Consider the following 15,812-nt stretch of genomic DNA (forward strand, 5'->3'; position numbering starts at 1 on the left):
TAAGCCAGGAACCTGTCAACATAATCATCTATACATTGAAACTATACGATACCAGGTAAACAATGAACCTATAGCATCTGTATTAATAACATGCTATGTTAACTCATTGAGTGCCATTAACGTGTTTCACGTGTTTTAGCGCTATGGTGCAACGTGCCATTAACGTGTAAAAAAAAAGTCTTTTGTTTCTGAACCCAAGATATCATTATCTGAAGATTTGCAGCTCCATCCACTCCTTGTTTAACTTATAACTGAAAAAGGCTGTATCTCGCTTCCTAAGCATTTTTTTTTACTTTGAAAAAATTAAAAATTAAAAATCGTAATGGCCAGAAATATATATTAATAATTTGGGCACTCAATGAGTTAAATTACATTTTAACATTGTGGTCAAGAAAAACAAGCCTGAGTAACGAAAACATGAGAACACATTTTGTTCTCATGTTTTTGTGACTCAGGCTTGTTTTTCTACTAAGGCCTAGACTAAGGTCTGTCTGCATGGTCGTACAGTGATATCTAGGTCAGTCGCTAAGCATAACATGGAACAGAAAGTAGCAGAAAGGGGTACGGGGGGAGAGTGAAGTGCTAAAGCAGGGGTGGGCAACTTTGATGATGGAGAGGGCCATTATATTTCCACACTCACTCCAGAGGGCCACATTGCATTTACTGTCGGGCAGACACCTCTTATCTCCGTATTTTAACTTTTTTCGTAAATGAATCGTCATTCTATGTCACACAAAAGTAGCAAAAATAGCCGATCTACAAGCTCAAAACGCGTCGCACCGCAACGCGTTTTGAGCTTTTTTTTTATTGGAATCCAGTTTTTTTTGTGCTATTTTTTAATTGGAATCCTGAAAAGTAAAAATTGTATTTCATTTCAAATACATTTAGTTATACTTATGTTAACTTTATGAACTCAAATACAAATACATTGGACATAAAAAGACAATAGAATTGTAATACTAGTCATTAAGCTACTAATATAGACTTAAGTCATTAAAGCGGGTCATGTTTGCATGTTTGGAATTGTAACAGCTGAAATCAATATTATATCACTATTCCGATATTAACCTGCGGGCCGCATTAAGTGAAGGTGGAGGCCGCATGTGGCCCCCGGGCCGCCAGTTGCCCATGTACAGTATGTGCTACAGGCTGAGGGGGAGTCTGAGGAGGAGAGTCGTTCAGGTTACGGTGGAACATTGTGAGTGAGTCTGCATAGTACACATGATGCAAACCCAACGCACAAAGAGTCACTGTGACTCACAATGAAAAAGACATACAGACTACAGTAGAATTCTCATTAGGCATTAAGATGTGCTGATTTAATCAGGAGTCTAGACTTAGTCCCCACTGCTCCCCGCTGATTATGAATCAAAGATATGGCATGCTGCCAGCATTCTGAATGTTCATGTTCTTTAAAATCAGCCACAGCTGAGCTGGTCCCCTTGTCTTCTGTGACAGTACCTCACATCTAAAGCCTTCAAACCACATAGACAGTCATTATGCATAGACTGTGTTCACGATGGCAGCCCAAATCCGATTTTTTCTTTCTTTAAAAAAAGTTTTGGCTTTTAACGCAACTTAGGAATGATCCTAGGACCCTGGAAGAAGGAATGGACAGATGTGACGTCATCCCAAAAAATTACACTCCCGGCGTCCACTCCTTTATGAGTTTTAGAAAAACACTCCTTTCTCTTTTGTTCTCTTTTTTTTGTGAAAACCGCCGTTATTCAACAGCCGACCAGAACAAAATGGCCGATCGCGGTTACAAAATGTTTTCTCCGGTGGATAGACCAGATCCTCCCCCACCCCCCAGACATGCTTTGTTTACATCCACGTGCACATCGCAGCTCCCGTGGCGCTCCAAAGATCGTCAATATAAAAAAAAGGTAAAAAACCCTGGCAGAAGCTAAATAATTAATTGTATTAATTAACACCTGGCAGGGAATGTGTTAAGGTGGTTTAAATGCGTGTCTCAGAAGCGGGGAGGAGGCTTCACATCCGCTTTATCGCTTGATCATTTTCAGAGCTTTCATTGCTCCAGACTGTATGAGGGAAGCGTTTGAAAATTGTGGAAGCCAACAGTCTGGCTCGCGACACTAATGTATATGCGCCTTAACCACTAGGCCATCGGCGCCCCACAGACTTACCTCTTTCTGATAGGCCAGTCCTGCTCTGAAGAGCTTGACGAACAGATACTGGGTCCAGCGGTAGTAGTCTGGGGAACAGGTGGTCACTTCCTGTCAGATAAGAGCTGTGGTCAGTAGGTAGCTATTACGCACACACTACAGCAGTGTTACAGCAGTTTCTAACATTTCAAATGGCCATAACTCGGTGACCATTGCTCTGATCAGTGCAATATAGAAGTGGTTCTCAAACCTTTTCATGTCAAGGACCCCAAAATTAACACTTATTAGCCCGCGGACTCCCATTTGAAAAGATATGCCAGGGACCCCCATAAGAGAAGATTTGTACGGCTCTAGCAGTGATTCTCAACCATTTTAATTTCAAGGACCGCCAGTTTAACATTATTAGGCTACGGACCCCCATTTAATGGCATTTCTATCTCTGGGACACCAATTCATATCGTAAACTTAATGTTAATGTAACTTTGAGAGTGTACAAATGGAACCAAATGGACCCGTTAGGGTCCATTTGGTTCCATTTGTACACTCTCAGAGTTACAGACCCATAAGGGTCCATTTGGTTCCTAACTATCTATCATTTAGCTGGGGACCCCCTGGAACTCCCTCAAGGACCCATGGGGGTCCCCGGACCCCACTTTGAGAACCACTGCAATATAGGACTGAACCCCCAGAACGCTTTTGAGATTTTAAGTGGGCCCTGAATGATCCAGAAAAGCTGGGAACCACTGACAGATGGTATCTGTAGCATCACCACTTTCACTTAAAACATTTGTAAAAAAAAAAAAGGAATAGCAAAATTTGCAGATCTACACGATGCGAGACATTGTGAGCTAATGGCTATTTTCGCCTCTTTTGTGTGGGCTCCCTGGTACAAGATGCCGCTCAGGTCTTGCCCCCCCCTCTACTCACCCGGTCCCAGTTAAAGCAAAGCCCCAGGCTGTCGAGCTGCTCCCGCATGGAGGCTATGTTACTGCAGGAAGGGACAGAGAGAGGCAGCCATTAGGATCGCATGTGACAAATTGGAGAATTTAAGGTTGTTGTCGGGCAGAAACCTCCCATCTCCATATTCTTAACTTTTTTGTGTTTTTTTTTTCATAAATTAACGCCCTACTTGATCATACCACAGCATCACACAAAAGCATCAAAGGTAGCAGATCCACAAGCTCGAAAGAAAGGCGGCGCAAACGGACACGTTTTGAGCTTGTAGATCTGCTACTTTTGAATTTGAATCCTGAAAAGTAACAGTTTTGGACATATGAGGTTTCCACCCGACAGAGACATTATCCATGATAGTTGTGTGCACAACGAAGTACACTGCAAAATCCTGAGTGTTAAAGGCACTGTAAGATTATATTTTTGTGGTTGTTAAATTAAAGTGTTAAATAGCTGTATATTCAAAGCATACCTAATTTCACGCACATCGACAGTGGGTTCTAGGCCAAAGAAACTCATTTTAAAAGAGGTAGAGCCCGCACACCGCCTTCAAGGCAAAGGATCACTTTATTGAGTAGCTATACAACGTTTTGATCCCCACAGGATCTTCATCAGGTCAGTATCTATCAATACTGACCATAATATATCCATACTGACCTGATGAGGATCCTGTGAGGATCGAAACGTTGTCTAGCTACTCAATAAAGTGGTCCTTTGCCTTGGATTTCGGGCTCTATACCTAAAAATAGCTGTATATTCCCACAGCAATCATTGCTATAGTGTTTGTTCAGTAACAGGGGTCTCCCCAGTCTCTCCAACTCTTTAGTAAACAGTAGGCATGTAGCGATTTATCGTAAATCAATTAAAATCGATTCAAACTGGTGACAATTTAAATCGATTTAATAAAAAAATCTTCGCGATGCAAACAGCAGAGATGTAAAAAATACAAGATGTAAAAAATACAAGATCTTTCTAAAGAGAATTGGTCATTTGCTACTGTATTGAAAAGAGGATAAGAGAAAACATAGTATTGTGGATTTGTCTATGAGGGAAAAAAATAGGTCATTTGTCTGGAAAATAAATGTGTGTTTAAAAGCTCTTGAAAAATGGTATCGTGAAGACGTGAACCTAGTATCGTGATTCAAATCGTATCGTGAGTTGAGTGAATCGTTACATGCCTAATAAACAGAAAGCACATGTTCAGGTCATGATACCAATTTCCTCCAAACAGGAGAGAGAAAACTCATACAGGATACAGGATAAACAAGTGAAATTGACAAATTTTGGAACTGGAACACTATAAAAATGAAGCTGGTAAATGGGCACTCTCTGCTGACGGGATGAAATTGGTGATCCACCTGAAAAAGTATCTTCTGTTTACTATAGAGCCGGAGAGACTGGGAGAAACCGGTTACTGAACAATAGCAATGATTACTATCGAAATATAGAGCTTACTTTTTTTTTTAACAAAAAATATTACATTTCTGGGAGAGTACAAATGAAACCAAATGGACCTGTGAGTAACAAATGGACACACTGACACCGAGGCTTTTACTGTGTGGTAAGAGGACGTGAATGACAGGACTGTCACATACCTTTTGGTCCACTCCTCGGGGTCGAGGCCTCTCTCGATAGCGGCGTTCTCTGCCGGGAGGCCGAAAGCATCCCAGCCCATTGGGTTCAACACCTATACGGATAAAAGCATGAGGCGTGGCATGACTTTATTCGTTTTCTTTCACAAGAGCATCTTAAAATGTACATCCCACCAGAACGTTTCAAAGCACAGTAATAAGTCTGTGTGATCAGATTATGGCAATAATCTGATCATTGTCGTGTAAACAACATAATCAGGTTATTTTAGTGGATTTAAACACTTAAAATCCAGCATCCCTTTTGCGGTGAAAGCTTTCGATGAAAATAACTTGATTAACCCGAGTCCCCCCCCCGCCTCCCATTTGAAAATGTTTTGTGCCAGGGACCCCCAGAAGAGAAGAATTGTGTAAAAAAAAGAATCAAACACTTTCACGATTTTTCTAAAATGTTCTTTCCCGGTTTTAATGGGTCGACAGACCAAGCTTTTTCGAGGGCTGTCCTCGACTAAAGAGAGGATTCCCACAAATTAATTTTAGTAATTTAGTTAAAAATATCTTACCCTATTTCCAAGCCTATAAATGGCTCAATAACACACACACACACACACACACACACACACACACACACACACACACAGTAAGTTAAAAACAGTTACATGTAGTGAGGTATAGGGATATTTGAGATCAGGTTATTAAATTGTCCATAGACGATATCGGGGCTTATTAAATGGCTTGGTTGAATGCTTGATTCTGATTGGTCAATCACTGAATTCAGCGGTGTGTTATTTCTGGATAATGACCGCTGAGCTCAATGACACACCTGGCTGTGCTGCTTGATTTTATGCTGTATCCAACATGGCAGCCATGTAAACAAACGCACAACGTCATTCACAGCTAAACGTTGCTCTCAAGAATGTTTTTGAAAACATTCGAAGCGAGAAATAGACAATGCTGTAACCGAACATTTATTCTATTTGATCGACACTTCCTGTTGTTTTCCGAGGCGACCGTGTTGCACTGGACGGACGGCCGCACCTGGCATAAATTAATGGAATACTTCCATTAACGTAAGCAAGGAAATACTTTGTGTTGTTGTTACTTTTGGGTAAATGTATTAATTTATGTATTAAGTGTAATAAGCGGGATAATTGACGGCGAGACAGTCATTGTTGAGAAATAAACCCAGACAGGGTGATTAAATCCCGACGCGATTTGTCAAACAATGACCAGGCACGCTGTCAATTATCCCTTGCATACAGTCTAGTGTGAGTTGTAGATTGTTCCATGAAACTGGAGCATCAAAACAGAAAGCAGATACTGTACTGTCCACCACTGTCTCGGTCTATCTCTCTCTATCGCTCTCTCTCTCTCTCTCTATGAGGCCTGCTAACATGCTTCCCATTCCTCCATGATGTGACATCCATTAACCCATGTAGACCGGGAAAGCAATTGTCATTTTAAACCACTTTAACCATTATCTTATACTTTGGCTATTCAAAAATAGCAGATCTACAAGCTCATAGCGCGGCACCGAGTGCCACACTATGAGCTCGTAGATCTGCTATATGTATTTGGCCGCGGACCCCCATCTCAAAATATGTTGTTCCAGGGAAAGATTTGAGTTAAAAATATGTATATATATTCAAAGATTAGCAGACATTTTCATGATTTTTCTAAAATAGCCAAAGTATAAAATAATGGTTAAAGTGGTTACACAGATGCGTTCCCGGTCTTAGAGGGTTAAGACCACTTATGGTGTTGTCTGTCGGCGGTTGTTCTAGCATCTATTTCTCTCTCCCTCTCTCTCTTCCTCTCTCTCTCTTTCTCTCCCTCTCTCTCTCACACCCACCGCACCCTCTGTCTGTCTGACTGCAGCTCCTTACAACGTTACGTCTTTTGATCCACCACCGTTTTTCATCTTCCGCCCGAGGTTAGAGAGAGAATGAAACGGAGAGAATGAGAGCGGAGGAGTCAAATGAAGTGGATGGAGATGAGAAGGAGGGAGGAGAGACATAGAGAGGGGGGGGGAGAGAGTGTGCGAGAGAGAGAAAAATAAATAGAGACAGGGAGAGAGAGAGAGAGAGAGAGAGAGACAGAAAGAGAGACATAATATGAGAGTAAGGGAAGGAGAGAGCAAGAGAGAGAAAGACACAGAAAGAGAGAGAGAGAGAGAGAGAGAGAGAGAGAGAGAGAGAGAGAGAGAGAGAGAGAGAGAATGAGAGAGAGAAAGAGAGGGAAGGAGAGAGTAAAGAGAGACATAATAAAAACAGAAAGAGACATAATATGAGAGTAAGGGAAGGAGAGAGCAAGAGAGAGAAAGACACAGAAAGAGAGAGAGAGAGGAGAGAGAGTAAAAAGAGAGAGAAAGAGAGACATAATGAGAGAGACAGAGAGAGAGAGAGAGAGATAGAAAAAAGAGAGAGAAAAAAAAAGAGAGAGAGAGAGAACCGTATTGACTAATGACTCTGATGCCAGGCATGAATCGGTATCCTTGGTAACTGCCCGGGTCTAATTCGTAAAACTGAGTGCTGGATGGCATTAAGCCTGTGGTTCTCAAAGTGGGGTCCAGGGACCCCCAGGGGTCCTCGAAGGGGTTCCAGGGCGTCTTGGCTATTCAAAAATAGCCAATCTGCAAGCTCACAAGGCGATGCGAAGGTGTTGTGAGCTGGTAAATGTGGAAATCTTGAAAACATTGTGAAAAGTTTTGAAAAAAATTTAACAACACAAATGGGGATCTGCGGCAAAATACATACCAATTTGGGGGTCCTTGACATGAAAATGTTTGAGAACCAGTGCATTGTAGTTGTTGTTATTGATACCTCGCCTTACACATTTCTGTGTGTTGTCACTGCCGTTGGATCCTACCGACTCACCTGCCAGTAAGGAGCCCCCACCGGGAGGACGTGGACCCTCCGTCCTCTTTCTACCGCCCAACACTCCCTGCTGACAGCCAGGTGCCGCCCCCCAGCCCGTATAGGAGTATGTGTAGTGACAAATATCACCCTCCCGGCCTCCCCCGCCCGACTTCCCTCCCCCGAACACGGGCCAATTGTGTTGGTAGAGACACTCGACAAAGACAAATGCACCACGGTGGATTCCAACCAGGTACTTTACCACTGCACCACCAGAGCGTTAGAAAGCACATGGTACATGCACAGAGCAAGTTCAGTCAGGAAACTCAGTGCAGTTGCTGCTGGCCGACCATTGGTCGGTCTCAACTCCATGCTCGACGCTCGTATTCTTAACCAATCACACACTCACTTCATAATAGAGTACCCACTAGGGATGGGACGATAATCGTTATTATTGTTTATCGCGATAAAAATCGCTCACAATGATCGTATAGCAGAGATTTTAGTTGAAATTGTTCTCCATCATAGCTAGGATGAATTAGCTTTTGTTGAGCTGCAAATTCAGTACAACTTCCAAAAATAGCAGATTTACAAGCTCACAATGCAATGCGTTGCGAGCTTGTAGATCGGCTATTTTTGGCAAACGTTCCCCCCAGAATAGGGATGCTGGGGGGTTCAAGTGGTTAACAAAAGTGGCGTTTTAAGCATTTTTGATTATCGCGATAATATCGTTAATCGATTTTTTTTTTGCCAGAATAATCGTGACATGTCATTTTCATATCGTCCCATCCCTAGTACCCACACTCACTTCATAATAGAGTACCCTATTTAGATAGAGAAGCTGTATTGCTCATTCCTTGCTTGCCGTTTGCTGCTGCTTACTGCTGTCTGTTCTGCTGCTGCTTTAAAACTTGCTGCTCACCCTCCACCACCCCAGCTACCACCTGTCGTTTTGGATTTACATTTATGTATAATGGGGGGGGGGGGCGGTATTCAGAGTCCCTATTGGTATAGGGAGATGTAATGTGCTTTCTCAGAGTACCTAAAAGGAGATCCAATTCATCCCCAGAACCCAATAATAAATGTATGTATTGCTCATTTTATATTCATCAAAAAATATTTTAATCCATTCCACAAGCTGTCTTTGACTGAGCCAGTGCATTGAGCTACAGTTAAACACACAGTATTTGAGCAGCACACAGACAGCAGGCACAGCTGAGCCCACTGGTCCATCCAGGCGAGGAGAAAGGCAGGTACACAGGAGAGGAGAGGAGAGGAGAGGGAGAGCAAAGCCCCAGACTCCCTGAATAATAATAAACATAAGACCCACTGTACTGTACGCTGCTGGCTGCTCATTAAGCCATTCAATCCGGGAACACACACTGTGTCATTTTAGATTTTTAGCTATAACCATTATTTAATACTTTGGGATATTCAAAAATAGCAGATCTACAAGCTCGTAGTGCCACGCTACAAGCTTGTAGATCTGCAAGCTTGTAGCACGGCACAGAGTGCCACGCTACGAGCTTGTAGATCTGCTATTTTTGCAAAAATCTTGCAATTTTTTGCAAATCTTTGAATATATATTTTCAAGCGAACATCTTTAACTCAAATCTTTGCTTCTGGGGGGGGTACCCTGGAACAAAGTATTTTCAGATGGGGGTCCGTGGCCAAATGCATATAATTTTGGGGGTCCTTGACATGAAAAAGGTTTTGAGCACCACTGATATAGAAACATACGTTTTTTTCAGAAAACTGTTTGCTTTAAAAAATATATACATTCAAAGATTTGCACACATTTTCACGACTTTTCAAAAAAATAGCAGATCTACAAGCTCATCTTAAAATGACACAGATGCTTTCCCGGTCTGAATGGGTTAAAAGTGATACGGTGCTGGCTTGCTTATTAAGTGTAAACACTCTGGTCTAATGGGGAGAAAGAGAAGTGATGACACACAGTGATGCTGTTTGCAAGGGGTCCCTCTGTGACGGACAGGCCACAATGACACTTTCACCCATTTTCAACCTCATCTCTCACATAATTGGTGGTCCTCAATAATCCTCACTGTCGGGTGGAACCTCATATGTCCAAAACCATTTGTATGATTATTTTAAAAATTAAAATGTAACAATTTGTGAAAATAGACGATCTACAAGCTTACAGACGAGACACATTGTGAGCTTGTAGATCCGATATATTCACAAATTTCATTCGCTCTCGTATGATGGAAGTATAGGGCATTAATTTACGGAAAAAAAACAGAACGTTGAAATATGGAGAGGTTTCTGCCTGACAGCGATGTAACGCTCATTATAAGACGTCATCATTTCCCTCTACTCATTCTGTGGACAGTTCAGACACCTGCCTACCAATGACATCATCGATGGGGATTCCAGGCTATTCTCTTCATGGAAGGTAACCATGATGAAATAAGAAGCCATTGTTCTTGCATTAACCTGACCGGGAAAGCATCTGGCTATTAAAAAATAGCAGATATTCAAGCTCATAGCGCGGCACTATGAGCTTGTGGATCTGCTATTTTTTTGTGTGCAAATCTTTCAATATATATATTTTTTTAAAGCGAATATTTGCAACGCAAATCTTTGCTTCTGGGGGGTCCCTGGAACAACATATTTTGAGATGGGAGTCCGCGGCCAAATACATATCATTTTGGGAAAGTTTGAGAACCACTGCTAGAAAAAAAACTGTTTAGAAGACATTTGTAGAATCGGCCTCAGGTCTTAATGGGTTAATATAACAAAAAGAGTTTGAAATATTATTTTGAAATGTCCAAACCTGCCTACTGATGATGGCACCGGCAGGTAGGTTTCTGAACTGTCCACAGACCAAGTAGAAGACATCGTATAAAAAGTATTAGTGAGGACCAATTATGTGAAGATAGGTTCAAAATGGGTGAAGTGGTCCTTTAACAACTACCATCGGGTATAAACATGAGCAGAGAGTATGTTTAAACAGTTGTATCGACACACAGTGAGTTTAATAAAATAAATAATAATAAAAAGTACTTTCAAGATGAAAAAAACAGGCAAGTCGTGCGGAGAGAAGACCCGCTGACAGCCACACCGTCGTTTATTTACAGGCTATTTTGATATTTACGGGATGTGACTGTCTGTGCCTGGGTGTAACTTCCCCTAATTAACCGGTGAACAGGCTATGTGCGAGCGCATATGAGAAGTCAATGAGAAGCAGTGTTGCCAGATTTTGCGAGAGAAATAAGCAACCAGGTCTATAAAAACAAGCCCAAAAGAATCGACTATAGGCCACATGAGCAACACAAATCTGGTACGGGGGAGCCTGGAACAAAATATGTTTAGATGGGGGGAAGGGGGGTCCGTGGACAAATACATACATTTGGGGGTCTTTGACAAAAATAAGCATCTACACTTTAGAAACAAGCCACAAAAAAAGCAACTAGTACACCAATATATTTACAAGCGACTTGACAGGAAAAACAAGCCCAATGTCGCTTATAATAAGCAGACCTGGCAACACTGATGAGAAGTCCCTCTCTGACAGATGCTGAGAGGATGTTATTATTCTCCTGTGCGGGAGGGAGGGAGGGAGGAAGCCTCCAATCATGTGTGACGGTGGCTGTCGCCACGCCAAGCGACAGAGAGACAGACAGACAGTAGCTGGGGAGTCTCTACGGTGGGAGATACCCTCCACTTGATCACAACAAAACTACAGTGGCGGAAGAAAATGTTTCACTTTAACCCATTAAAAACCGGGAACGCATCTGTGTAATGCACTTAAACCACTATTTTATACACTTTGGCTATTCAAAAATAGCAGATATACAAGCTCATAGCGCGGTACCGAGTGCCGCGCTATGAGCTTGTAGATCTGCTATTTTTGAAAAATCGTGACAATTTGTGCAAATCCTTGAATATACATCTTTTTTTAAAGCAAACATTTTTAACTCAAATCTTTGCTTCTGGGGGTCCCCACTCCCTGGAACAAAATATTTTCAGATGGGGGGGGCGGGGGTCGGCGGCCAAATACATATCGTTTTGGAGGTCCTTGACATTGTAACTCAAATCTTTGCTTCCCGGGGATTCTACAAACGTCTTCTAAATCTTCTTAATCCTAACAGTTTTTTTTTAAAAACATGTTGCAATAATCAGTGGTTCTTAAACTTTTTCATGTCAAGGACCCCCAAAATGAAATGTATTTAGCCGTGGACCCCCATCTCAAAATATTTTGTTCCAGGGACCCCGAGAAGCAAAGATTTGAGCACATTTTCTCTATTTTTAAAAAATAGCAGATCTACAAGCTCATAGTGCCACGCAATGAGCTTGTAGATCTGCTATTTTTGAATAGCCAAAGAAATCTAAAGTGACACAGATGCGTTCCCGGATTGAATGGGTTAACTAAAAGTAGCAATACCACAATAAAAAGATACTCATTACTGTGGACCTATTATACCTGGCTGAGTAGATGAAGGTTTTAATCTAGCACACAGCCGTGCAAAGCCTGCTGCCCTTTAAAACAAAATTGCAGCGTGCGCATTATGGAGGATGTGTCCACCTGCGTACGCTCTGCAAAACCCCTTACAGGTCCTTTTTCTTTCGCTGTGCGGACATTAAACACAGACACCCACATTAAGCACCTGCCCACACACACACACACACACACACACACACACACACACACACACACACACACACACACACACACACACACACACACACACACACACACACACACACACACACACACACACACACACACACACACACACACACACACACACACACACACACGCTCATATTCAACTGCTTAAGCCTGATTTAAACTGTACTTTGTCGAATGAAGGTGTCAAGACGCCAAAAATAGCAGATCTACAAGCTGTCGCGTTGCAATGCGTTGTGAGCTTGTAGGTCTGCTATTTTCAGCATTACAGTTTTCAGCATTTTAAAGCCAAGGGATAGTTCACCCCCAAAATGACTTTTTTTAGTCACCCCATGGAGACTTGAATACAATATATATCTTTTGTTTTTGTCGCATTCCTCATCAATAATTTGATGACCGGCAGCGGTTCCGGTAGGAGACACTAAAGAGTCTCCTTTGTGTCTCCTACCGGAGACATTAGCATATTTCCGCCGGTCATCAAATTATTGACTTAGGAATGCGACAAAAACTCAAAAATATCCATGAATTTAAGTCTCCATGGGGTGACTAATTGATAGAAAAAAAGTCATTTTGGGGGTGAACTATCCCTTTAAGCGTTACAGTCATTTCAGGCAAACACTGGGAGACAAAACACATTTTTTTTTGTTTGTCTGGGCAGGACACCAACCGCCGAGTTCTCATCATTGCCTCCAATCTAGAGCGCCTCCTCTATTCCACGGTACGTGCCTCTCGCTTTGTGTCTCTAACCATCCATCAATCCATCTCTCCACTCTCTGTGAGGTACTGTAGAAACATGTCCATTACAAAGCAATGACAGGAGCACCAGCCTGAAACACACCCCCACTACACACCGCACTACAGCCAGTGACTACACTTTCATGGCCTATTAGGCTATATGGTGTTCAGGAGAGGAGGGGGAGAGATGGAGAGAGGAGAGGAGAGGAGAGGATGAGGGAGAGGGAGAGGAGAGGAGAGGAATGTTTTACTTAGGTAAAAGTATCAATACTGCAATGTAGAAGTACTCCGTTACAAGTAAAAGTCCGGAATTAAAAATATACTTGAGTAAAAGCACAAAAGCATTGGTATCAAAATGTACTTAAAGTACCAAAAGTAGAAAGTACTCATTATGCAGAATGTCCCATTTCACAAGATTTCAAATGTATACATTTCTACATTGTGATCTATTGTGAGCTTGTAGATCACAAAATCCATCACAAGATCCAAAATGTGTGTATGTATATATATATATATATATATATATATATATATATATATATATATATATATATATATATATATATATATATATATATAGGGCTGTATGTTTTGTAATAATAATCAAAATCTCCAAAGTAACTAGTAACTAAAGTTTTCAAATAATTATAGTGGAGTAAAAGTACAATATTTGCCTTTGAGATGTAGTGGCGTAGAAGTGAAAGTACTGAAAATTGGAAATACTCCAGTAAAGTGAAAAATACCTCAAAATTGTACTGAAGTACAGTGCTTGAGTACATGTACTTAGTTACTTTACACCACTGGGGAGAGAGGAGAGGCAGTGAGAGAGATAATGGGCCATTACTGTCATGTAAGGTGTGTGTGGGTGATTAACACGCTTCCCTTTCATCTGACAGACAGAGTACAGCTATAACAGCTTTTACATATACGGTAAAGGTTGGTTACCAAGGGCAACCATGTATGATTAACCAATTCAATCCGGGAACGCATCTGTGTCATTTTAGATTTCTTTGGGCTATTCAAAAATAACAGATCTACAAGCTTGTAGATCTGCTATTTTTGGAAAGAAATCATGAAAATGAGTGCAAATTTTTGAATATAATATATACATTTTTAACTAAAATCTTTGCTTCTGGGGAGTCCCTGGAACAAATTATTTTGAGATGGGGGGGTCCGCGGACAAATACATATCATTTTGGGGGTTTCTTGACATGAAAAAGGTTTGGGAACCACTGATATTATAGCAACATACAGGATTTAGAAGACGTTTGTAGAATCCCCAGAAGCAAAGATTTGAATAAAAAAAAAGTTCTTTAAAAATATATATATTCAAAGATTTGCACACATTTTTCAAGATTTTTCAAAAATAGCAGATCTACGAGCTCATAGCACTCGATGCCGCGCTATGAGCTTGTAGATCTGCTATTTATGAATAGCCAAAGTACAAAATAATGGTAATAGCTAAAATCTAAAATGACACAGATGCGTTTCCGGTCTAAATGGGTTAATTCCTTCATCACGTAACCGTAGCCTTATTCAGTCACACAAACAAGGCGAAAAACAAGCATTTGATCAAATACAGCATGCATGGCAGCCAATCCATGACTGTCACACCGATCCAGTTCCTTCCATATAGCCAGGTTGCTCACGGCGACAGCAGATGATTGGTCAGCTGTCATATCAGTCCTCGGGTTTATCAATTATCACCCTGTCTCTCCCTCTCTCAGTGCTTTTTATCACTCCACTCGGCCAGAGCCAAATTTAATCTGGCTATGTGATAAACAGCAAAATACCATCTTTCATATCCGATTTATGTCATCTTTTACTGGACGCTTTTATCAGGCCAAGGACCCCTTAGCCGAGAGAGAGATGAAGCCATATATATCGTGTGAAATTGTGTTTCCAAGAAACTCTTCCATCCAACTTAATAAGATAAGAGGCTTTCAAGCTACAGTACAGCTCACCATATTCCACCGAGCGAGAGATTGAGAGATTTGAGGCTAGCAGTGGCTTCATAGGTTTGGTATGTTTACCAGCACCATCATCAGTGTTGTGTACATTTTTGTTCATTTTTTTTTGCTTATAAATCGTTCCTATCACCTGAAGATTTGGCTCCCCATCTGTAGAAACCCTGGGACCTCCTAGGGGTCTGTCCCGTAGGGACCCGCAAACACAGCTTGCATTTAAAGGAGTAGTTCACCCAAATAATTGCGTATTTTCTATCAATTACACACCCCATGAAGCATTGAATTCATTACGATGTTTTAGTTTTTGTCGCATTCCTAAGCCAATAATTTGATGACCAGCCTGACCGGTATAGGCAGAGGTTCCGGTAGGAGACACAAAGGAGACTCTTTGTGTCTCCTATCGGAACCGCTGCCGGTCATCAAATTATTGGCTTAGGAATGCGACAAAAACTAAAAAATATCCATGAATTCAAACTACCCCTTTAAGCTGACAAAGGCTATTAGCAACCCGACAGTTCAATGGCTTAGTTTGATGCTTTCTAAAGCAGGGGTTTTCAATGTTTTTCAGGCCAAGGAACCCTTAGCTGAGAGAGAGATGAAGCAGGGACCCACACTATACATAGTTTACAGTGTTGCAGATTAAACTTTTTCATAGATTTCACATAGATAGCTTCAATATAGTCAAAGATCATCTATTTAAGGTAATTACGCTGGCATGGGGATAAAAAAACAATGTTTAATATCTTGGCGGGAATTGAAAAAAAAAGCATCCTATCACACTAAGATTTGGCGGACCCCCTATAGTGGCTCTGAGGACCCCCTAGGGGTCCTGGACCCCTGTTGAAGACCTCTGTTCTAAAGGCTTGGCACTGGCAGTGATGGGCTGCCTGGTGGCTCTGCCACTTCATGCATGATGGGTCCTTGTGAGCCGCAAG

At 41.5% G+C, this 15,812-nt stretch overlaps 1 protein-coding gene across 1 annotated transcript in view; it reads right to left on the minus strand.

Moving 5' to 3' along the window:
* The window catches only part of lars2 (leucyl-tRNA synthetase 2, mitochondrial), a 106,054-nt gene that overhangs the window by 74,965 nt on the left and 15,277 nt on the right, over positions 1 to 15,812 (minus strand). The window contains exons 4-6 of the mRNA XM_080426130.1: positions 4,673 to 4,764; positions 3,054 to 3,114; positions 2,148 to 2,237 (exon numbers count right to left, since the gene is read on the minus strand). Coding sequence (XP_080282256.1) covers positions 2,148 to 2,237; positions 3,054 to 3,114; positions 4,673 to 4,764 — 243 coding nt within the window. The remainder of the gene's footprint in view (positions 1 to 2,147; positions 2,238 to 3,053; positions 3,115 to 4,672; positions 4,765 to 15,812) is intronic.

The sequence above is a fragment of the Gymnoscopelus braueri genome, assembly GCF_963280865.1.
Source record: "Gymnoscopelus braueri genome assembly, chromosome: 4".
In the NCBI taxonomy this organism is placed as follows: Eukaryota; Metazoa; Chordata; class Actinopteri; order Myctophiformes; family Myctophidae; genus Gymnoscopelus; species Gymnoscopelus braueri.